The sequence below is a fragment of the Phocoena sinus genome, chromosome 13 (genome assembly GCF_008692025.1).
Source record: "Phocoena sinus isolate mPhoSin1 chromosome 13, mPhoSin1.pri, whole genome shotgun sequence".
NCBI lineage: Eukaryota > Metazoa > Chordata > Mammalia > Artiodactyla > Phocoenidae > Phocoena > Phocoena sinus.
In genome coordinates this window covers 90,030,190-90,054,805 of record NC_045775.1, presented here as the reverse complement: position 1 = coordinate 90,054,805, position 24,616 = coordinate 90,030,190, and the positions used below count along the sequence as shown (strand labels likewise).

At 56.0% G+C, this 24,616-nt stretch overlaps 1 protein-coding gene across 1 annotated transcript in view; it reads right to left on the bottom strand.

Annotated features, from left to right (window-relative positions):
- The window catches only part of SH3RF3 (SH3 domain containing ring finger 3), a 213,866-nt gene extending 190,494 nt beyond the window's left edge, over positions 1-23,372 (bottom strand). The window contains exons 1-4 of the mRNA XM_032652281.1: positions 23,221-23,372; positions 21,902-21,971; positions 15,581-16,534; positions 14,761-15,312 (exon numbers count right to left, since the gene is read on the bottom strand). Of these exons, the coding sequence (XP_032508172.1) occupies positions 14,761-15,312; positions 15,581-16,534; positions 21,902-21,971; positions 23,221-23,372 (1,728 nt within the window). The remainder of the gene's footprint in view (positions 1-14,760; positions 15,313-15,580; positions 16,535-21,901; positions 21,972-23,220) is intronic.
- Positions 23,373-24,616: the final 1,244 nt, after the last annotated feature.

The following is a 24,616-nucleotide window of genomic DNA, read 5'->3' as shown; positions in this document are numbered from 1 at the left end:
CACCCCCTGCACTGAAAGGTGAAGTCCCAACCACTGGACCACCAGGGAAGTCCCCGCATCACTTTTCTGAAAATGTAAAGCTCACGCCTTAGGGCTCACACTCAGGGACTCTGCCCTGAATCATGCAAACGTCCTGACACAGACGCCTCGGGGCACTTGCTCCCCTGCGAGATCCACACGTAGGATGCAGCACTGCCCCGTCAGCACCCAGGCGGGGGGGCCACCAGCAACTGGGAGACACGAAATGCACCCCAGCCTTGATGAGACGGTCTGACCCTCCCACCTACAGCTGCAGAGACCGGTGCCAAGCCCAGCCAGCGATTTCCACAGCTGGTTCCATCTGCAAAGGTAACCACAAATTAGCCACAGAAGCGGGGAGGACGGCTCACAGCCAGCATTCCCTAAAGTGACAGCAAAGAGGGGAGACCCCTGCTTTCGCCAACATGGGGTACTTCATGCAGGAGCACAACAGGCCCACAGAGCAGCTTAGGACCCCCAGGGCGTCCCTGACTCACAGGACAACTCAGTAACTGCCATGAGTGACCCCCCAGTGACCAAGCACACCTCATCCTTGATGCAGTGAAGGCAGTGAATAAAAAGACGCCAAACCAAACAGTTAACATAAAGCCCTGCAGTTTGGCAGGGGGAAGGAGGCGTATGCTGCATCATTTACACAATTTACACACAGTGGCCCGTGCACCATTACACATGCACCGTTACACAGAAGCCACAGCAAAGCTCAACGGCATCATTCAGGATTGAATCACAGACCAGACACTCTGCTTGAAATAAACTGCAAGTAACAAAAGATATGTCCTCAAAGCAAAGGCACAACTTCAAAAGTCTACAATCATTTAAAATAGTCAGTGGGGTGCGGAGCCGCTGTCCCATTGGAGGGGACACCAGGGGACACCCAGGCCCCACCCAGGCCCACTCCAGCCGGAACCTGTAACTTAATTTCCAATGAAATGCTAACTCTTTGTTAAATAATGCCATTTAAAGAGAATGATAGTCCCCACAGCCTGGAATATAAATATGAATATGATAACATGCCAAGCGGATCAGAAAAAGCAACAGTCCGATTTCCATGCAGTGAATTTTCAAACGCTCCCCTAACCCGGCCGCGCCCCGGACGCCGCCCCGAGGGCACGTCAGCCCCGAGGCCGCACTGCCTGGTCGTCCCTGAGATGAACTCAGAGTCTCCCACCCCGGCATCACCCCCCACCACGAAGGCAATGCAGGTGACGGAGAGGGAAGCAACCCCTCCCCCACGGTACGCCTGCCGCCGCAGAAACGGACACCCGGGCAGGCGACAGTTTTGTAACCACTTACCTCTGGGACTCTGGGCCCTCCTCCTACCAACAGCTGGATTTCACTCCATCCCGGGGTGGGGGGGGGTGGCAGGACTCCGTGCCCGTCAGGACCCCGAGAACAGCCTGCGGACGAGGAGGCCTGGCGGGAACCCCGCGCTCTCGGGATTCAGCGGGATCCTCAGCACGCCTTCCTGAAGCCCCCACCGGTCACCGCACTGAGGCCCCCAGAGCCTGTACTGTCCGCACATCCCGTCACTGCGGCGGCTCCGAGGCCGTCCTGGCGTCGCCCCAGACCCTCCAAAAGCGCATTACGTGGGCACAGATAGCCCGAGGGGTAAAGAGCTCGCGAGACTTCAGCCCCTGACCGAGGGGTAAAGAACTCGCGAGACTTCAGCCCCTGACCGCGGTGTCTGGAGCTCCATCGCCAACGCCGCCGCCCCCAGCCGGCTCCACGGCCACTGGCAGCCCTTGGAACTGGGCTGAGGTGTGTCGGCGTGTGACACACGCAGCAGGCTCCGCACTGAGCCTGGACAAAGAAGGCAAAGCACCCGTTAACGTTCTGTACTGAGTGATGCTCACGTGCTCACACTTTGGATGAAGTGGGTTAAATAAGACACATTATTAAACCAATTTCATCTGTTGCTTTTTAACTTTTGTAATGTGGCCACTAGAAAATTTTAAATTTCACAGGTGGCCCACATTCTACTCCTACAGACAGTGCTGCCTGGAGTATAAAATTCAGAATCCGAGCCATCAGAAGACTTTATTTGAACACATGGTTAATCCGTTAGCTTTTTGTAAATGTTTCTGAGACATGTAAGTGCAGATGTCCACGGGAAAAATTCTGTATTCCGTCCGTTTCCATGACCACAAATTGTGGAGCCCTGAGGAAATCTGGGCCGATTTTAACGCTCAGTCCAGGGTGGGAAGCCTCAGATGGACGGCAGAGGCTGCTGCATAAGAAAACTGGACAGGAAGACACTGGCGGAGACCCGGGGTCACGGACCACATTTCCATAATGTTCGTTTCACCGTGTGGCTGGAGAGCCCTTCAAACGTACAAAGAGCCCACGGCCAGTCTCCCCAGACTCGGGGCGGTCACCCGTGTCGCGCGGGCCTCTGCGGTGAGCGGCTACCTCCGGCTCCAGCCCTGAGTGACAGCACGCCTCCCTCCCTGCTCTCCACGCCGCCCAGCTCTCCCTCCACATACTCTCCTTACGTTCCGCCGGGAAATCCTCCCGCCAGCCAGCCTCTTTGACAATGTAGCAAGCGACAGCAGGGCGTATTCCGGTTTCTCCCCCAGCTGGGCAGCCTGGTGAGGAGGAAACGATGGGACCTCGGAGGTGACGGGAGAAGGACTTGACCCCCAGCTCACACCTTGCCGTCCCGCCCAAGCAGAGTCAGCCTGGGTACAGGCCCCACGGCACCCCCAGCTGTGCTGGCTCCTGCACTCCTCTGGGCCTGCAGAGCGGGGGCAGTCACAGTGCGCAGGTCGCTGGGCTGCCACAGGACTGAGTGAATTAATGAGCTGAATGTATCGCTTCTGTGCGAAGCTCTTTCCTAAAGGAGTTATTTTTAAGCGAACGAATGAGCAGAACATTGTCAGCCTCCTAAATAAAATGGCTGCAAAAGACCCTCTGTCTCCAGGTCCCCCGTCCAGCTGGTCACCGACCCTCCTTCCAAGACCACGTCTGCTCCAAGCACCTCGGGACCCCAGGCCTCCACGCCCGTGTTCCCTCTCTACCCGGCCGGCTCCCAGGTGGCAGGGCTCCCCAGGCCTCTGCACTTGTCTGTGAGCTGGGAAGGGCTTCCAGGAGACATCTCCCCAATCCCTCCAAACTTTCCCGGCCTCTGTGGTTCGGGCCGGTACTGCCCAAGGCCGGCGTCCACGCCGCCTGAGGACTCTGACAAGCCAACGCCCGGCTGCACCGGGACCGGGCACGTCAGGACCTCTGGGATGGGCCACGCTGCAGCATTTGGGGGGATTTCAACGTGCAGCCCAAGTCCAGGAGCACCGGGCTAACACCGGACCATGGCTGCAATGCTTTCAAGGACGATTTCTTCCATAGGTAAAGACGTCCTCTATAGATCGCAAAGAAAGCTCACTGCCTTTTTTTAGCCTAAATTAATCCAATTAGAGGATAAAATACACACATCACAAAACGTCTCCACTGAAGCTGAGCTTGTTCAGCTGCCACTTCACTCGCTCTCTTGGCCGCAATCGCCATAAGGCCCGCAGCCTAAGCTCCAGGAGGTCAGAGACTGGACCGTCAGCCTCTGCAAGGTCACAGAGCCGCGTGGACCCCCGGAGGGGATGCACAGCCCTCCTCCCCCAGAACACAGGCGGGGGGCACAGAGCAGGCACTCGGGACAGCGACCCGAGCTCCTGTCTCTGCCTGTCCCTGAGGGAGGGAGCCCCGCACCTGTGGTCGGTGAGGCGCTGCGGGAACCCCTGAGCTGAGGGGGTTACAAGTGCAGACGACTGTCAAGGTGAATGTAAACAGCAGCATGCTTAATTAACAACGGAGGCTCTCATTAAACCGAGTCCAGGAGCCAAGGCCCAGTGGGATGGACGGTGCCTCCCAACGTCCGATGGAGACGTCGGAACGGTCAGGTGGGCGACGGCCGGGGCAGCGCTCAGCCAGGCCGCTGGGCCCGCTGCCCGCCCCTCCCCCGCCCCGGGGCCCAGAGCACCCGCGGATGAATAAACAGAGAAGGGAGAGAGGAAGGAAGGGCCTCGGAGCTGAAGCTGGACAGTGCAGACGGGGTCTCAGACCACAGCTCACCTGGGCTCAGCCTGCTCCGCAAAGAACAAAAACAGGACTGCTTTTCCTTGGTAGAGTCACCAATCAGAACCATTCCACAGCCTGTCGATTCACCTAAAATAAATGTTTAAACCAGCGAGGTCTCTGACACTGCAAATATCTGAGACTTGAGAGAACACCAGCTGTAACCAGCGCAGCAGCTTCACTTTCGAATACGCCCCCATTGCGTCCTGTCTCCTAAGTCCTGGATGCGTGTGTCAGCCTTAGAAATGATCCCTTTCCCGTTTTTAAATGCTGCGGTTTCCGCCTGACTAATGCCATCTTTAATTATACATCATCGAGCATCTTACTGTGATCTAATGGGGCCCATCACTCATCAAAACGGCCCCATGGGCAACCACGGTCCCCAGAGAGCCAGTTACGCAAACCTCGCTCCATTTGTCACAAGTGTCCACCTGCACCTGCAGACACCGGCACACACACCTCGAGCCCCAGCATCTCACCAACTTGTCCAGAAGACACGATCGCACGATGCCAGCTTTCTACCGGCCCCACGTAGCACAGTGACAGCTGGCGACACTCGGGCCTCCACCCGCGTGGCCGCACGTCCAGGCCCTTCATGCCATGCGCTCCGCCTGGGCCGCACCCAGAAGGCCAGCGCTGCCCAAGTCCCGCGGCAGCTGGCGGTAGAGCCAGAGGGACCCGCGGGGACAGACAGGCTGCAGGCATGGACAGGCCTTTCCTGTCGCCAGAGGACACAACGGTCCAGCTGGATGGGCTTTCTCGGCACACGACACATTTCAAGCAAACTAAGGTCGGCAGAGGTCAAGCTAGTCCCCAAACTTTCATTCAAAGGGATGAACTGCCCACCAAATTAATGACTATAAATGTGTAACTTATAAAATGATACATATATATGTATGCTTTCTATATATTAGTATACGTGTGTGTGTATATATATATATGTACACGAATCCACTTACATACATTGAAGTGTATTCACTACTGAGTGACAATGAACAGGTGAGTCTCTAATTCCAGACAATTTACCTAAACAGCTGAGGATTAACCTCACAAGAGAAACTCAAGTTACTAACCAAGTGCTCTAAGGCCTAGAATCAGAAAAAATATAACCAGAAAGACCACTCAGTGGACAATTAAGAATAAATCACTTTTGAAAGAACTGGGAATCGTGACAGTGTGAGGCCTCATACGTACGCCCTCTTGTATAATTGACGCGACATCTTCCTCTGGCCGCTTTGTGGGTCTGTGTTTAGAATTCCATTTAGGGCAGCAAGATTTCCACTCAACGTGAATCAGGTGTGTTGACCAAGCAGCAGATGGGAAATAACAAATACACGCAGAGCGTTTCTCTGCCGTGCAGGCATCACAGCTCATCCCGGGCTGCCCGTGGCGCGTGGACCCAGTCCTGCCTGCAGCATGCTGTCCGTGCACCTGCTCCCCGAGGGCCCCAGCAGCGGCTCTCTGGACTCACGTCCTGCTAACAAGCCTCCCAGTGGCACCGATAGCTGTGATTCCAAGGAACAGGCATTTTGGCCATTTCTTTCTCCTTCTAAGGAGGTACAGCCAACACCTCTCTCTTTTGGACAAAAGGAAGGCCCACTCTCTGACTCACTCCAGGGCCACCAAGAGTGAAAAAGGAATAGAAACCAGAAGAAAGGGAGAGCCCAGCCCTCCCGCCACAGCCAGTGACTCCCCTGGGTGGGTGAGGCTTCCAGTCCCCTCCCGGCTGGGGACACTGGGAGCAGAGTGAGCTGAAGCGGGGCGGTCCGTTACTTTATCCCGAACACCCCAGAGTGTGTGGCTCCAGTGGGTGAGGCAGAATGAGATGAGAGGGACATCCCAAGCTTGGGGAGAAGGGATCGCAAGCAAACATCCAGGTGCAGACTCTGCGGGTCCCCCAGCCCTTGCCCCCAGGCCCCTCCCGGGCTCCCAGCCCGACTCCGTTGGGGTCATCCATTCCGATACTTATTACAATGAAAACTCAAGGCTCAAGAGTAACACCAGCCCCGCCAGCCCCGCCAGCCCTGCCAGCAGAGGTTCCGAGGTGCTCACGCACAGCCGGGGCCCTCCCGGCTCCTTCTAGGTAGGAAGCCGCCAGGCCACAGCCTTTGAGGTGCCCCGGTGCCCACGCTCTGCCTGGTCAGCACCTTGCAGATGAGGACTCCACAGCACAGAGGTCACACCGCGCCCAGCACGGGCCCAGGCGCACCTCGAGGGTGTGTGGAGGGGGCATCAGCCTGGCCCCAGGCAGCCCACGTGCACCGATAACCATCACCCTGTCCCGGCTGCCAAGGCCCCCGCTCCTGCGCAGGGCGCAGACCCAGGGAATGGCACGGGCCTGACCCTGATGAACTTGCAATGTGCACGGGTGAAAAGACCCAAGACCCCGAAGGCCATCAGGAAATAGGTTCTGGAGCACAGACGTTCACTGAGAATGTAGGAGACTGGCTCCGGGGGTGCACAGGGCCCGTGCGCGCCGGGAGGTACATGGGGGACAGACAGTGAGGGCAGGGCAGCCGGGCGGGGGCGTAAGAAGCGGGACAGACCACGTGTGGGTGCTCCTCTGCAGCAGCCCAGGGACGCGGGAAGGAGGCACGGACACACCTGCGCTCGGCGCTGGAGAAGGTGCTGGTCTGACACAAAGCACACCTGCGCTCGGCGCTGGAGAAGGTGCTGGTCTGACGCAAGCCAAGGGCAAACGCCCAGAGGGAAGGGAGAGCAGGACAGTTACTGGCCGTGCAGCTGGGGCCCAGGTGGGGCAGGACAGGGACCTAGAACCTGCCCAGAGAGCGGAGGGCACCTGTGGTCCAAACGGCATCGCAGGGCGGTCACCCGGCTGGGGGCACAGCGGACGGGGGACGGCGGCACCGGTGGGGAGTTTGGCCGGCAGGGACCCGGCCGGTGTTGCAGGGGCAGAAAGGAAGATGTTAACTGTCCCTCCCGGGAGTCATGATAAAACTTGGTGACGCAGACACAGGTGAAGGGGGAAAATCAAAGACGACCCCAATTCCCAGAAGATGTCAATTCCAGGGCCGGCCCTTCCACTCAGCTCATCAGACAGCCCTGCCGTGAGCACGGGACCAGCCCAGAGGCCCAGGCTCACCTGTCTCCCCGTCCCACCTGTCTCACCCACAGCCCTCAGCTCCAGGCACGAAGGGTGCCGGGAGAGCCTGCCTGACCATGTCCTTTGCCCCACACCCACCTCTTAGTTCAGAACCTTGTGCCACTTTTCTGCTGTGTCCAGATCCTGGCCTGGCACCTGACAGGCTCCTGGACACGAACATGACTCCAGGCCAGGTGGGCCCCTGGCTGCAGGTGGATACATGTCACTTTTAAAACTTCTTGCCCATTTATATTTTCAGCCTCAAACAAATCCCAAGTTTTCACACTTGCTATTTGAGTTGAAAACCCAAACGTTGGCTTCCAAGCATAAAGTGCTGTCCTGCTTCTCACACTTACCTCATTCAACTTCTCCATCCTACAGACCCTCAGCACAAATGCAGCCCAGGCCCCAGCATCTCAGGCGCAGAGCAAGCCAGGGGATGAAAAGGTAAAAGTCAAGCTGCTCAGGGAAAATGAGCTCTGGTCATTCTAGGACTCCAGGCAGTTTTTATCCAAACTAGTCATCCAGGTCTCATCCTCACACTTACTTTAAATCTGACTTACTTTTTATTTAAATCTGTTCCAAATCAAACCTCACGTAACTGCCATAATTTTTTTAGTGGACCGCTTGGCATAAATAGAAGAGATCATTAAAGGAAACATACGTTAACATAAAGCCCATCGCCAGGTGCCATCAGGGACGTCTGTGGCCACCGCAGCAACCCCGCTGGGAGAAGCAGCGCCCTGTGTGACCTTCCCCTTCTCTGTCACCAGACCAGGTCACACTCCACCAGCGAGATGCCACCTCTGTGCTCACTGGTGGTCTGTTTCCAGGTGCTGTTAACAGGGCACAGGCCACGTGCCCCTCCGGTCCTGACACCTCACGCTGTACGAACACACTGGCTCTCGTTACCTTCGGACGGGCTTGGGGAGGGGAAACAGGTGCAATTTTTAGCTCATGTAGAATGGGAGGATGATTATAAAGAGTTAAGGAATCCAACAGTTTATCCATAAACAGTAGATACGTATGTCTTATGTAGAAGTCTCTGGAACACGTGGAGGGACAAGGTGGTGGTACTTCAGCTTTGCGTGTAGGAGAAATGAACGCACACCAGCTGTTGCTGCCGGGACGTCTCCGCTGTTTCAGATGCGCTTCGTGCTGCGTTTGCTGGTGAGGTGGCAGGCAAACTGTGCCACTTCCTAGGCCAAAATAATTCTTACCCCAAGTACCTGGTGCTGGTACATAGTAGGTCCTCAGATATGCATCCAGTGAAGTAGAGAGACATGCATCACCGGCCCACCTGCACGGCTGTGTGATGGCCCCCTGTGCCCCCAGGGCTCCCGCCCGGCTCGGCACCGCCCAAAACCCACCCTCCTGTCCCTAGCCCCTCGGCTCCACAACGACTCACACCTGCTTCTGGTGCCGGCGTGTTTCTAGATGTCACTCACTGCTTCTGTTGACCTGAATTCCCGCAGCGAATTCTAATTCACCGAAACTCACATACATTCACGGGAGCAGCACACACACGTCCCGGAAGTAGAAGAGCCAAGATCCCAGTGTCTTCTGTTTGCAGATGAGCGCCGTGGACTCATTCCCACCACAAACACTCGGCAGGCGAGAGAACCAGTGTCACTCATCACCCACACGCCAACGCGGCCAGAGTCCAGCTCAAAGATGCAGCCTGTGCGTAGAATCTGCATCGAGCTGCTGCTCCACACACTTTTTATTCCAACTTTGCTCAGAGGGAGAAGGGAGACATGTCACAGTTCTTAAACCATTCCCCACAGCTGACACCTCTGACACCCTCGTCTTTCAAGGTGATTTAGGATTCCAACAGGACAGACATCACACGTGCATCAAATTCTTCAAATCCGAAGATCCACCAAGGAAGGCAAATCTGACAAAAACTGACCTTTGTCTCTTCAAGCGCCATAAAGAGCATCTCTCCCTAACTGAATCCTTGATGTTTTATTTCAAAAACGGACCTTGAAAAAGAGCACATTAACTGCGAAAATAAAGTTAAATACAGATTGAACTGAAGCGCACCCTTGAAACAACTGTATCATTGAGACGCAATCTCGTCCTGCTCTGGCGAGCCTCAAACGCTGGATGAAGGAACAACAGTGTGAGTCCGTCCTGCACACAAGGGAGGTGTAGATGGGCCACCCGTCCTGCAGACGAGCTCGCTATGCTTCCCTCTCAGCAGAGCCCCGACCAGTGTGTCGCACCGAGCAGGATTACGTTCCCGGATGCCCTCCTTAAAGCAGATGAGCTTTTGGACTTCTTCTCATTTTAAAGACACTTATAAGGATCAAGCACGCTACCTCCATAACAAAGATAAAACCTGGAAGCCATTTAAAGGTGAAACAGATTCAAGCCCTTGGCTAGACGCTCATCAACACTCAACAATCCAGTCGTGGGAACTCGGCAGACTTTGAACCTAGAGGCACAACATGCATCTCTCTCTCCCTCTCTCTCTCTCTCTCTCTCTCTCTCTCTCTCTCTCACACACACACACACACACACACACACACACACACACACACACCCCGTAATTTAGGACACCGTATACTGACCCCACTAGCAGTGAGGTGGGCCTGTGGAGCGCACCTCAGTGGTGATTCAAGATGCATGTTAGTGGTGGCACCGAGCCAACGGCCCACAGGGTGCGCTAAGCCTGCACCTGCATTGCCTCTGTCACCCAGTAAAGCAGACAGGTGCCCTCACTCACTGATAAGAAGGCCCAGAAAAGCTAAACCATCTGCCAAGCGATTAACACACACCCCACCCCGTGCCAGTCCTGGCTGCCCACCAAGTCCCCTACCCTCCATCCTCACAGGACCCTGAGGAGCCCAGGGATCCCTCCGTCGCCTAGTCTGGGATGCCGGTGGGGAGGGGCTGCAGCCTCAGGGGGAGGTGGTCCTGGGTCCCAAAGCCCCCAGAGATGGGCTGGTCCGGGCTCCGGCCGGATGGCCAAGTCAGGTCTGCTCCCCAACTTGGAGAGTGACCACTTGGCCTCTCGGAATGTCACTCGGATGAGATGCCCAAGGCCCCTGCATCTAACCTTGAGACCCCTGGGTGGGGCTGGGGTGACACCAGGATGGTGGCAGAGCAGAAGGATGGATGAGGATGCATCCCTGAGGACAGAACGGAGCCCCGGACAAACCCCAGGCACCCCGGACTCCAGACCTACGGCTGCCAGTGACCTGCTCCCAAAGCCACCGCACTCCCCGGGGACCCCCTCCACCGCACTCCACACCAGCCCGCCCACAGCAGCCGAGCCAAAAGCAGCTGCAGCCGCGTGCAGAGTGGACCTCAGGGCCCAGGCCACTTGGTTTGGGACCAGGGTCTCTAATTAACCAGGTTCGTGGTAGGGAGAGGCGTCTAACCAGGAAGCCAGTTAGCCGGTGCGTACAGAGTTCACCTTTCAAGGTCACCCCAACTCCAGTGTCCCTGAGCGATGGGGTCTCGGAGCTCAGCTTCCCGTGTCCTAACCAGCTGCCTCTCTGAGCTGCGGTCGGTAAGCGAGGAGACACACTTACACCGCCCGGCCCACCCTGCACACAACAGACGCTCCATCAACAGTCACGCATCCCACCGCCCTTCTGAAAACACATCCCGAAGGACTTGCCGTGACTCACCTGTCACAAAGGCCGGCGTCTGCCCTGGCGTCACAGTGACCACGGTCACCACCGTCTGCCGTCCCGGGAGCTGCCTGGCTTCCATGAGGCCTCCAGGCCTCTTCTCTGGAGTCCCCGTTACACCCCAGACCAAGCCACAGCCGCCCACCCCCACGACGCAGTCACGTCCTGACCCTAACCCTGCACCGGACGGCCAGGGCGTCCACCCTACAGAGGGCTGCCGCCTGGCCAGCCACTGCCCAGGCCATCACTCCTGCTCAGGGAGTCTGGATTCCCAAGCATATTGATGCAAGTGTGCTTACATACTTACATATAAACATAAACTCTAGTTAAATAGTATCCAAACCAAAGAAATCTAAGTGCACAAGAAGTCACTCCTTGGAAAACCAAGGTGACTGCTTAGGAAAGACTCAGCAAAGAGAGACAGCTTTAAAACTGTCACGTCAGCAGGAACAAAACCAGAACACACTGAGGGGGATTGTTTAAAATCCGGAAGGTGCTCCACTCAGAACTTCTGGAAAGTCTCTTAGTTCTCAGTCCACTTGAAAGAAACAAATAGGAAATCACAGGTTGTGACTGAAAGACAGGTTAGAATGCAAAGAACAGTCCCAGATCCTGCATCCAAAAAATGGCGAGTTATTATACGTGTGTGTTTGTGAGATAAAATGTCTAATAGACATCATTGGTGTGATTCACTCCACTCTCTCATTACTGGGTCCCAGTCACACTGGCCGAGAGATACACAGGTTTCCAACTTAAACTCCCCAAGTACCTGCAGGCAAAACTAAACAGGCTCTGGCGCTGTTTCCCATCAGCAAGAGCCTTACCCAAGCCTTCCAGAGGTCGTTGACTGCGATGACGTCCTCCCTCTAACCTTCACAGAACTCTGGCCGACACCTGCCCCGTGCCCACAGGAACCTCCTGAGAGCACAGCGGCTTCGGCCCCTAACGCCAGCTCCATCGGGGACACACCTGCCTGGCTCACCCAGGATGGTGCCCGGCCCAGTGCAGGTACATAGCAAAAGCTGTGTATGCCAAACGTAAGGCAAGGGATTCCCACCAAAATAATCACCAAAATTTGGAACTGTCTGGTATATTTAGAGCCTTGTTCAGACACATTAAAAAGTACTCTCTGAATTACTCCCCTCTCGGAAAGACAAGTTGCGCTGAAAACCTCCATCAATGTAGTTAGGGTGTTTAAGGGGGTCACCTTGCAAAACCGTAAAACAGAACAAAAAAACAGATTAGGCCAAGAAACTCAGCAATTGCGACGGCAGCGCATTCAAAGGGCTAAGGCGGCTCTGGGTGCCAGCACAAGCACGGCAAGCATTTGCCAGCCTTGGGGCGCCGTAACACGGTGTAAAAGGTTCCAGGGTAGCATAATTAAACTGATCCCTGATGCCTGCCTCAGAGGCACAGGTGAAAGCAGAAGCTCCGCCCACCGGGCTGGAGGGTCCAGGCAACACCGGTGAAAGATGTGAAGTGAGAGGTGTGGAAAGTGCTTTCGGGAACCAACGGAGTGAGTACATTCCCAGCAGCTACCTGTCACTAAATTAACAAAACATTTAAGCGGATACCTGCTAATCTACCCACCTAAAACGTCCACACATCCCAAAGGAAGGTTGGAGCAGCATCTCACTGGGAAACGGGGCTGTCTTATATTTACCGGTCACCTACTACTAAGGCATATATGGTACCCGTTGATAACGAGTGCCCCATCTATTACACAGCACGCGGCAACACCCGGGCCCAGGGACTTAATCCAGTGGACAGTCAAGTACCAGAGCCTATTTGGAAGTGATGCTCAGATGAAGGCTTTTGCCCGCCACACTCAAAGCCCTGCTTACAGTGCAGCCCTCTATGCGGGGACGTCTGGTTGCCCAAAAAGGCTCCCAATGGACTAGTGAAAATCTGTAGATTAAAGGCTAGATGATACTACAGTCTACAGGGCCACTACTTTTTCTTTCCTCTCTGAAAATGATCAAAATGTAATATCGGATTTAATTCAGACTGTTCCTAGGGACCCAAGCTTAGTCCCCCTGGCGAGTGGGACCTGAAGAAAGGACCGAGGGTCACACTGAGATAACACAGGAAAAAAGGAAATGTGGTCCAGGGTCCGCTGGGCTCAGACAGCCCTGGACATAGTCTGTTAGCTGTATGTATGTGTCCAGAGAGAAAGTCTACCAATCATCCCAAAATCCGGGCGACCAAAAATTATTAATTCCCTGGTACTAAGTGTTATGAATAAAAGTTGTAAGTTCAGCCCCTTCACAAACGTCTTTAAATGCCACAAATGCCACGGAGCCCCAAGAGCTGCCTCAAGGCCAGTTGTTACCCGCCGCCCTCCTGATAAACGCGATTCACGAAACGTCCCCACTAGAAGCGTCATTCCAAAAATCATTTAGTTCTCCGAGCAGGAGGAAGTAACCTGGTTATTTTGCAAATGAAGACTTTTAATTATAATACTTTAGATAATAACAGCAAGGCAGGAAAGAAAAGTTTGAAAATCTGTAATAAGAACACTTGTAACTGGATTTAATCACAGTTAAAACCAAATAAATTAACATCAACTCCCCTTCAGCAGTGATCCCATTTATAAACATCCCTTGACTATTCTTGACTTGAGAACAGGCATTCTCCCTGAGCCTCCATTTCCCTGATCTATAGGAAAAGCCCAGTGTGGCAAAGCCTGACTTTTAACTCCAAAGCTTAACACTCAAGGGCTTAAGTTCCTAACCTCAGAGACACTGCAGTGCTGAGGCAATTTGGATGGAGAATTTTCCCCTCACCTCAGCACTTCACATTTGGGAAAGATTATTTCAATGGTTTATACACCACCAGATCTTTAAAAGGTCAGAAGTAGAGGGACACGGTTGTGCTTTCTAAAGTGAATGGTATTTGCAATAAATCAACAAGCTTTTCAAGCTTTTCTACATTTAAAGAAAACACAAAACATGAGTAGTTCCTTGTTTCTCACTTAAACCAGCATCCACGGGCTCTCCTCCCTCCAGCAACAGTGCCCAAGGTGGCCGAGGGTGTGAAATGACACACTCTAAGTAGCTCTTGAAACCAAATCACCAGAACCCTCAAGATAAGGTCTTTGAAACAGAAGCAGTCCATGCTGTACAATGGAGCTGCACGCACACACACACACACACACACACACACACACACACACCCCTCAAATAGCAAACCCAGTGGAAACACAATGGGCCTGAGAACCCAGGGAGGACCAGGGGGCCAAGTTCAGAAGGGCTGAGCCAAGCATTCCTGGGCTCCAGGTTAACTTCTCCCCCTCCTGCTAAAGGAGCTTGTACTTTGCGTTCTTGCAACCCAGGCACTCACTTGCCTCTGCCAGGTCCTCCCTGGCCAGACACCAGGCAGGAGGCCCACCATCTTCCCAGCTGCCAGAACCTGGAAAACACTAGGTGCTAACTTCAGTCCAGGCGGGCGAGGGTTGTGGGGAGAGCTGGTCTGGGGGTTCCAAGAGAAGAAGGCTGTGTCTGGGGAGATGGAGGGCCCAGCAAAGTTAAAAGGTGGGGAAAGAGGCCCAGCCTTGCGAGGGACTGAATGGGGAGCAGGGGGGCAGGGAGCCTTGCCCGCCTCAGGGAGGGCAGGGGGTTGCCACACACGCACAGGCCACACACAGAGCAAGTGCAGGCGGGAACGGGATTCCAGGGGAGAGGATGGGCCGACGGCAGGTGCCAAAGAGAAGTTCAAAGGGGAGGGGGGCGGGAGGGGAGCACGTGATGTCCAAGAGTTGCCAAGTAGGACTTGGAAGGTTACACTCACGGAGTCCCTGGAGGGAAGCAAGTCGAGAAAGAAGGCCATCGCGTAGCACCTCTGGTCCCCTGCCCTTCCTCGCCGCCCTCCCCCCACCAACACACTCACACCTCGGCGAAGCGCATACCCCACCTTTGCTGGGGGCGCGCTCCTGCTGGCTGCCAGCTCGCGCAGGCTGGCGTTGGCGCTGGTCGCCGCGGGGAGGAGAACCGGGGAGCCAGAGGCGCTGCCCCCGGGACCCGCGAGCGCCGAGGCGCTCCCGAACCGGGGCCGGGCCCGGACCAGGACGCGCGGGTGGGCTGCTGCCAGGGCTGGTGCCGGCGCGGGTCCGCTGGCGGATGCCGTCCAGCAGGCGCACCAGCAGGATGTTGGCGGGCAGTTCGTCCACGCCGCAGCCCACGAGGATGGCGGCACTCGGGGCAGCGCAGCTCGTGGCGCGAGCACACGATGCTCTCCAGGCAGCGGCGGCAGAAGGTGTGCTGGCAGGGCAGCACCTTGGCCGTCGTATCCAGGCGCTCCAGGCACACGGAGCACTCCAGCAGGTCCAGGAGCGACGACTCGTCCATGTCCCCGCCCAGCCTGTCGCCGTCGCCCTCGCTCTTGCGCAGCGGCGGCCCGCCCTGGACGCGCACAGCCTGGGCGCTCCGAGCAGCATGGGGGCGGCGCCGGCGGCGGCGCGCACCTCTAGGTCCCCGGGGCCGTTGCGGAGGCCGCCGCGGGCAGTGGGCGCCAGGGTCGCGCCCGAGCAGCCGCTGGGGAAACCGGGCTGCGCTGCGACTTCCCTCTGTGCGGCTGGCAGCGCCAAGTAGTGCCAACCGGCCTGCGTGGCAGGGACCGGAGCTCCCGAAGCCCCGCGAGCCCCCCTCCGGGCCGCCGAGCCCACCCCAGTTCTTCGGCGCGAGGCGCCCCCGAATGCGGGCTACACCTGTCCCTCCGCGAGTCCGCCCCAAACGGGATCCAGCGGCTCTGCCTGTCGGGCACAACACCCGGCGGCTCTGCTCTCGCAGTGGCCAGTCCGATGCCGTGGAAGGCGGTGGGCGCAGCGTGCGCGCTCCCCCGCACCGCCTCTGTGCGCCCTTGGCCTGCCCCGCGAGCGGCTGCCCAGCTGGCGCAGCGGGACCCCCTCCTCGTCCTCGGCCGCGAGCACGTGCGCGGGGTAGCGCGCGGAGGTCACGGTCACTGCGGGGTTACGGGGAAGGGGCAGCTGCGCCCTGGAGCTGCCTCCGCCTGGGCGCACGCAGCCACCAGTCCTGCCGTTAGGGCGCCTCCAGGGTCCCCAGGAACTCCGGGGCGCTCTCCTGCGCAGGCCCGGGCCTGTCCCCTCTGGCGCCGAGCCTCCCTTCGCTCTCCGTGAGCCTCGGAGCGGGATGTTTCCCGCCTGACGCCGCCGCGAAGGAAGTTTGGGCGGCGCTATGCGGACCGCCTCCCTGGGCAGTCGCCGGCCAGGAGCCTGGGACGCAGCCAACACCCGGCATCCTCCTCGACGACGGCCCGGTCCCCTACCCGGCGGCGCGCGGAAGTGACAGCTCCGGAGCCGGGGTGGGCGCGGGGCGCCGGGCGGAGCGGAGGGGAGGGCGCTGGGGTCCTCCCGGCGACGCGCCGTCCAAGACTTGCGCCGCTGCCCGCCGGACCGCAGCCTCGCGCAGTGTGCCCTTGGGGACGCGCTCGACCACCCTTCTCGGGAGGCGCAGGCGAGGGGAGACGCGGTCTCCTTCCCGGCGCCCGCCTTCGGGCGCGTCAGAGCGACGCAAGAGCGCACGGAGGCCCGGGGGCCGCGGGGCCGCGGCCGGTGGCACAGATTCCCTGCCGAGCGCTGCCCCCTCGTGGCCGCTCTGGGCCCAGTCCCGGGGTCGGCGCAGCCTGGTCCAGGGCAGGACGCTGGACCGTGCACATCTCCGAAAGGGGGCTACAACAGAAGGGCGCGAGGGCCCTACTCCCGGTCGGTCAGGCTGTCTTGCGGTTTGTGAAGCTAAGTGTAGCTTTTTTTGACTTTCCAGGGAGAAAGTAATACTTGTTGAGGCTTCAATGCCACGAACGTGCATCTTTTTGTTTAATCCTCCTAAGCGGCCCTGTCGGGTAATTATTTTAACCCCATTTTGCATGTGAGGAAGGTGAGGCTCATAGTTATGAAATCATTGTGGCTGGATTTTGTTAATGTTTTTGTCTCCAGAACCGAATGCGTGGAAAAGGTCACAGTCCACTATGATACCAGCTCCCTACAAGCCACATATTTTTACACTGTAATATCCCCAGTGCCTACGGCAATGCCTGACACATAGTAGGTGTTCAATAAATATTTATGAATTAATGAAAAAACAGCCTCCAAATCCTCGCCTAGTGGCGATTTGAAGGCACATCTTAACGTCTATGTTCCGGGTATACTGAGTCCACACCCTTGGTCCACGAAGTGAGGCTGCCAGTTCATTGGAACTTCGCTCCTGACCTCTGACGGCCACAGGGGACTTGCCCCACCTGCCTTCCGGGTTCTCCTAATGCGGACTGTGCACGATTATTCACATCAGCACTGCCAGGGAGAGATGGAGGCATCTCTCCCGTGCTGCCCGGGGACCCAGACCTTGGGCCAGGCTCCCCGGAGGGGCCACACATGGCCCTCCTTCCACCCTTTGACCCGCACTCAGAATAACAAAGGACCCAGAATGCTTGATCCAAAAGCAGGTGGCATGGACACAGGACTCGGGAAGCTGGGAAGGGTGGCAGAGAGCAGGGGCTGTCTAGGGGTGACGTGCCCTGGCTGCTTTGGGTTTCAAGCAGCAGAAACCATGCTCCAGCAAGATTTTAAAAGGCAACCAAAGAGGTGATGGGAATCAGGACCCCAGGCTAAGAGCTGGGCCAGGTCACTGCAGGTGGGCCCCGGGGTGGGTGTGTCTCCTTCCCTCTCTTGTACCAGCTGCCTCTACCTCCCAACCCACATGACAGGAAACACGGGTCAAAACTCAGGAGCATTTCGTTCGTGGCTTCAGCCGCTGACAAAAGACACTCATCCTGACGCCGTGGGGGCTGGAAGTTTTTAAAACCCCTGCCACCCAGCTTGGCCCAGGGGGTCGCTTTCTGGGACCAATGTGTGCTGGCCGCAGGGGGGGATCATCTGAAGCCTGGCGGCACCTCAGGGGTCACCCAAAAGGAGAGGGAAAGGGTTCCAGGACCCGTGGCGTGCTGGGCAGAGGGAACCACCCCTGCACTCGGCTTCCCTTGTTACACACAACCAGGGCCACAAAGGGCAAACACCGGGGCCACCGAATCCCACCTTTCGTCACCTTGGGCCCCTGCCTTCACCCACTCCCGTAGCACAGGCGAGCTGTAGGCCAGGGGGCCCCAGATGCCGGGAGGGGCTGCGTGGCAGGGCCTGGGTGTCTGTGCAGGGCCTGGGGGGCTGTGCTGGGCCTTGCAAAGGTGGACGTGGCCAGCCCAGCCCCGCCCATCTTTCTGCTTTTTCCAGAGAAGTTGGGGGACTGCTTTTTAGGTGTGTTCTCCTGTGTTCAACAGTCGGCATCAGTTCTCAGAAAAAACACCCTATTAGCCAAACAAAGTGAGTGTGGCCCTATTGTGCCCCCAGACCCCCAGTTGCCAGTTTCTGGCTGAAGCAGCCAAAGGAGGTGAGCTGCAGCATAAAGGAACTTCAGGCTGTGATCTGAATAGCGGGAAGCATTGCAAGCACAGGTTTCTATCACTCAGTTAAACTTGCACGTGTTCAGTCAGCCGGTTGTATCCGTCCATGATGGAGAAGCCTGGCTTAGCCGTTCGTATGACGGAGACCTTGGGAACTCAGGCGCGCACAGCACAACGGGCCAACATGAGTGTCCGCGTGGGCCGCCTGGGAGGTGATGGAATCTTAGGATGCGTGAGGGGATGTGACGGGGCTGGAATCATCTCACCGCACCTCGGGTTGTCGGACCCCATCGGCAGGATTGTTTCCAATTCTGGGGGACTAGATATTAATGACAGGATGGAAAAGGATCCAGAGCCTTGTCGTGAATTTAGGATGAAGGAATAGAGAGCATCTGTCCAAAGAGGAGACAGCTCGGAGGACACAGGACCCGGCTGCTCAAACTGATGGAGCCTGGGGACCATTGGCCCGAGTGTGAGGGTGATTCCAGGAGGTGCCCCCTGGGCAGCCCCGCTGGCTGAAGGTGGCCTGCGGGGCGGGAACTGGCCCTGGAATTGCCTGACGGCCATCGCTGCTACCCCAGGTGTAAAAGAAGATGAGCCCAGACCCCTGGCAGGCTGGGTCTCCCAGGGCAACTGCCTCTGTGGGATGCGGGCCTTGGAAACAGAGCCTTGCCCCTTGGGGTGGGGATTCGCGGGTGACACGGAGTGGAGTCCAAGACAAGTCTCTGGGCTTCCCTCAGTCCGATCAGGTGGGGCCTTGAGTGATTACCTGAATGTGAATTTGCTCAAACTGAGGGAGTGGGCCATCCAGTTAAAGAAATAAGTCCGCGTTGCCTCAGCTCTGCAGGAAGGACCCTTGCACTCGAGCGAGGTGTCTCCTTGTTGCCCACTGCAGTTTCCATAGCACTGTGACAGAAATATGGCAAATGCTTTCAGGTATTAAAAATAATCCTGCCATTGCCTATGTTTTTTGTTCACAGTCTTCAAAAGAATTATAATAGGGGCTTCCCTGGTGGCGCAGTGGGTTGAGAATCTGCCTGCCAGTGCAGGGGGACACGGGTTCGAGCCCTGGTCCGGGAAGATCCCTCATGCCGCTGAGCAACTAGGCCCGTGAGCCACAACTACTGAACCTGCGCGTCTGAAGCCTGTGCCCCGCAACAAGAGAGGCCGCGACAGTGAAAGGCCCGCGCCCACCACAACGAAGAGTGGCCCCCGCTTGCTGTAACTAGAGAAAGCCCTCGCACAGGAACTAAGACCCAACACAGCCCAAAATAAACGAATAAATAAATACATTTCTTTTATAAAAAGGAATTATAATAGATTCTCCTCCAGTCTGGAGACACAACACACTTTATTTTAGTTTGGCCCCAGATCTCAGAAGATGCTCGAAGCTGTGTGCCTCTGCACAGCTATCGGCTAAAGCACCGGGGACACGTTTAACCCAATAATGGAAATCCCTTATTTAAATTACAGTCATGAGCAAAATGACTGAAAATTGAATGTAAAGAAAAGCTTCCAGAATAATCACAGCGTAATTGACATTGAATAATATTTAATATCTGGACTCATGTCTTTGGTAGGAGTACATCTTAAATCATCCAAGGGGAGGTTCAATTATAAATAACACTGATGCGTTTTCTAGGAAAATGTGAAATACTTGTGAAAGATACAGAGCTAATGAAGAATCATCGATCTCGGGAAGAATAACAGAGCCTTTTCTCAGATAAGATAATGTTCGCCTCCTTCCAAGGAAAGGCTGGAATTTGTGAATATGCCAAGCATTTCCACTCTGAGCTGTGGTGAAACACACAAACTTCTGGGTAAAATGCGTGTTGAATGCCTGCTGTGCGCCTCAGCGGACAGGACACACCGCTCGCTCATGGGCCCCAGAAGAGGGGACTGGGGACCCTCCTTGGAAAGCCGGGTCACAGCCTCTGTGTGCCTGGGATGAGGCTTCCCCGAAAAGCCCCATGAAGGCAATCAGAGGGGACTCAGATGGACTCAGACTCCATATCGGATGTGCACACCCCCAGCCTCTCACCCGGCCTCCTGCAGCCAGGAGGCTGCGGGCCCTACGTGGACTCCGCTGGGTCTGGCCTCCATTGGTTTTACCATCAGCCCCTCCCACTTCCGTAAATGGTACCTATTTCCTCTTCCCCAGGCGCCAGGACTGCATGTGGACCCCTCCCGCGGGACTACGAATACTTTAAACACTGATTTTTTCTGTGGGTTTTTTTTTTTTTTTTTTTTTTTTTTTTTTTTTTTTTTTTTTTGCGGTACGCGGGCCTCTCACTGTTGTGGCCTGTCCCGTTGCGGAGCACAAGCTCCGGACGCTCAGCGGCCATGGCTCACGGGACCAGCCGCTTCCCGGCACGTGGGATCTTCCCGGACCGGGGCACGAACCCGTGTCCCCTGCGTCGGCAGGCGGACTCTCAACCACTGCGCCACCAGGGAAGCCCGATTCCATACAAATTTTAGGGTTGCTTGGTCTCTCTGTGAAATATGCCATTGGAATTTTGATAGGGTTTGCGTTGAATCTGTAGCTTGCTTTAGGCAGTATGGACATTTAACGATATTAACACTATGACGTTCTGAAGTTACACTGTTTACTCACTTGTTTATCAGTCCCTTGTCTGGTTTTCCACAAGATGCTGGGGACTTCGAACACTGCTCAGCAGCATTAAAGATCTAATAAATAATTGTTGGATGAATGCACGAAGCGATGACTCAAGGAAAGAACAGGACTCCCAGAAGCAGAAGTAAAGGCGTGAACAGTGTTGCCAGGTGGATACTATTTACATCCACCAAGTTTCCAAGGCTCTTTCAGGTTTAATCCCCACTGAGCAGAGGGTGAGGCTGTGACCTCGGCTCTGGCACAAGCACGTTGCCCCCCGCTTTGATGTGGCAGGTCCCATCACAGCCCTCGGGCCGCTGCCACGAGCATGGCGAGGGGGGAGCCGCTCTCCTGGGCACGCGTTGGCAGATCATTGTGTGCTGGCACCTCAGCCGCGTCCTTTGATGTTTCGTTTCAGAAGAAATGTGATCTCTCCGCAAGACGCACGCCCAAATCAAACGCGCAGGGTCCTCGGCTCCAGGCAGCCTTAGGAACAGCTGGAGGTCCAGGTCCTGGACTCACAATCCCCACCTTGTATCTTTATAATCTGTTTTATTGGGTTTTCTTTGATGTTTTCCCTTGGTGTCTGTCTGAGAAAAATCACTCAAGACAGAAAATTCATTAGTACTATCTTGAGTGTATTGCCTGACTTTTAAGCGCAAAAGCTGATTAGTGAGATACGTGAACTGTGTGATGTGTCTTAAGGGCCGCCAGCTCCCCCTCTCAAGCACCTGTGTGGGGGCGGCTGGGGGGGGCTCGTGGGCAGAAAGGAAACCCTCTGAGTTGCGGCAAGGGGTCCCCACCACTGTGCAGTGTCGGCTGTGGTAACATCAGCAGGCTTTTTCTATTTTGCAGAAGGCACCATGTAAAGGCAATAATTTAAAGCTATTCTATGCTGAAAGCACTTGGACACATGATCGTACCTGCTCACTCCATCAGTTTGACAGATAATAAGAAAAACAAATTTTATTCCACCCAGTGGATGAGGAAATGAAATCCCAGAGAGGTGAAGGGATTTGCCCAGAGACACACAGCTCCTATGGCTGAGGTGGCCCAGATGGGCTCCTGGGCTCCAGGTCCACCACCTGCCCGCTCGGCCTCACTGCCCAGGAGACAGGCAGAGGTCATTCAGAAAGCCTTAGGCTCGGAAAACTACAACAAATCTGTCAGAAAGAATAATAATACCAAATATTTACCAAGTGCTGAGTATGTACCAGACTCTGTTCAACATTCATGGGGCGCCTCTTGTATGGAATCCTGTCCTGGGCTCTGGAGACACAACAGTGACCACACAGGGGAGCAACCTGCCCTCGTGGCGCTTCCGTTCTCCACGAGCGCACCTGTCTCTGCAGGTGACCCGAGGGCCCCCTCCTGCGTACCTCTGCCCTCACCCGCCAGGTGCCAGCATCACCCACTCCCGGTTAGAATGACCCAGCGTCCCCAGACGTGGCCAAGGTCCTGAGGTCGACACTGGGTTCCAGACGGAAGAGCCGGGCTCCCCTTGTCACCTGCTGACCCTCCTGCCTTTAAGGCTCAGCCCCAAAGTCACCTCCCTGTGCATCTTGGGGTCCTGGCCACAGCCCCCAGCCCAGGCTCCCACCATGGCATCACGGGTGGTGGGGAGGAGGACAGGGGTCAGGCACGCAGGACCCGGGCCCCCTCCCTGAGGAGCCGGGATGGACCTGTGGGCAGGAGGAACCAGGTGCATTTTTTCAGCAGGAAAGAGACACGATCAGATTTAGTTTTAGAGACTCAGCCACCTCCGCGCTGGGTGCAGAGGAGGGGACTTTATAAAGAAGGATCCAAGGCAGTGATGACAGAAGCCTAGACTGGAGGACGAGAATGATGGCGTCTCAGGATGGGGATCCTTTGCTCTGCCGGCAGAATCCCTGGGCAGCCTTTCCAACAGACGTCAGGCAGCTGCTCAGACACCTCCCCAGAGGGCAAGTAGACACCTCCCTTCTGCACAAGGTCCCGGGTCTCTGCCACTTCCCAGCGGTTCCTTGTGCTTCCCTTTGGAACCACTCGGTGTCGGACCACCACGGTTTTGAGACAGCCACCACATCCCCACCAGGCCTCCCCTTTCCAGGTCAAGGACCACCAGTGTCTGACTTTCACCAGCTCACTCACGTCCAGCCGGTCCCCGACACTCGGGGCTTGCAGTGACACAGCACCGAGGGCGGGCCGGGGAGGGACGCGGGCTCACACCATCCCTCCAGCAACATGAAAAAAATGAGCAAAAACTCAGGATCAACCTTGTTGGAACTCTGGAAAGTCGTCAAAGGTCTGCAGCCAGCAAGTGAATGTTCAGTCCAGAGAGGGTGACTTAGTGTGTGAGGAGCCTGTCAGACCAGGAGCCGGCGGCCCCAGACACTTCCCAGAGCTCTCGGGACAGAGGACAGGCTCCGACCAGGACGCCGCCCAACTTTGCGACGGTGTTGTGTCGGACATCAGGGAACCGCCTTTGCTCCCGCGGGTCTGTGGTCGACTCCGCCCACTGCATTCGGCCCCGCAATGGACCAGGACCCCGAGCCCACGCATCTCAGCTCAGTCTTTGAAGCTAAGTTATAGATGTTACATGAATCCTATCAGGTTCCGTTTTATTTATTTAAGCCCCCAGGACACCTGTCTTTCACGTGTTTTGAAATTTTACTTTGTATCCAGCTCATCAACTATCCCTCCCAGATTTGTGTTCTCTGTCATTTCTAAGGCACCCTGTCTACATCTTCCCTGAAATTATTGATTAAAAAGTGTTAAACAGAACTGGACCAGTACGGAACTTCCATGGGAGTACCCCTGGTTCCGCGGGTACATTCATCCATCAAATGCATCCCCATGGATGTCTTACACCCCAGACGGCTGTGCTCAGGAAAGAAAATTGGTTTATTTTGTCTCAACTTAAATCTGTTTTAAAGTCTACTCCAGAATTTTGCTGAAAACGGACTCATTCCAGAGATCATAACTTCCAAGATTTCTCTTTCCACGTTTAGAAAACTGAGCCAGTGCTGACTCGCCAGCCCCGGCCTTCCCTGCCTCCACCTGTGGTGTAAAGAGCCCCCGTCTCCATGCTGCGGTGGCATGGGACTCTGGGCTGTGAGGTTAATTGGCGGGCTCTTCCCCAGCAACGAGATATCACCGGGGCGGGGAGATGCCTTCCGGCTGGAGCCTCAAGAGCCATTCAGTCACCATCCTGGGCAGAAGGAGGAGGAGGAGGTGCCGGTGGAACACTCATCCTCCCTCCCCCGGGGGCCCCGGTCATGCCCGACCCTCGCCCACCAGCTCCCCGCTCCTTGCTCCAGCCAGAAGGGGCTTCTACTTTTTAAAGAGCTTCTGAAACACTTGCTCTGTGTTTCCATTGGAGCAAACTTAGCTCTACCGTGTGCTGAAGGAAAAGGCTGCATCGAGAGGACTGGGCCCCTGTCCACACTCTGCCACTTACCAGCCCTTATTCTCTTTCAGCTTCTGTTTCTTTGTGTCTAAAATGGAATAACAGTAACACCTGCCTTATAGAATTACCATAGGATTAAATGAGATAATGCTTGTAAGCACAGTGCTTGGCACTTAGAACACGTTTCTCTTCTCTTAAGGAGCCCAGAGGGGCACAGCCAGAAACCAACACAACCACCTTGAATGGATGTGATGGCTGGAGCTGGGGCAGCCGTTCTGTAGCCATGCAGCAACAGGCATGAGTACGAGACCAAAAGAATCACCGTTAACGGTTATCACTGAACCCCTGAAACAAAGCCT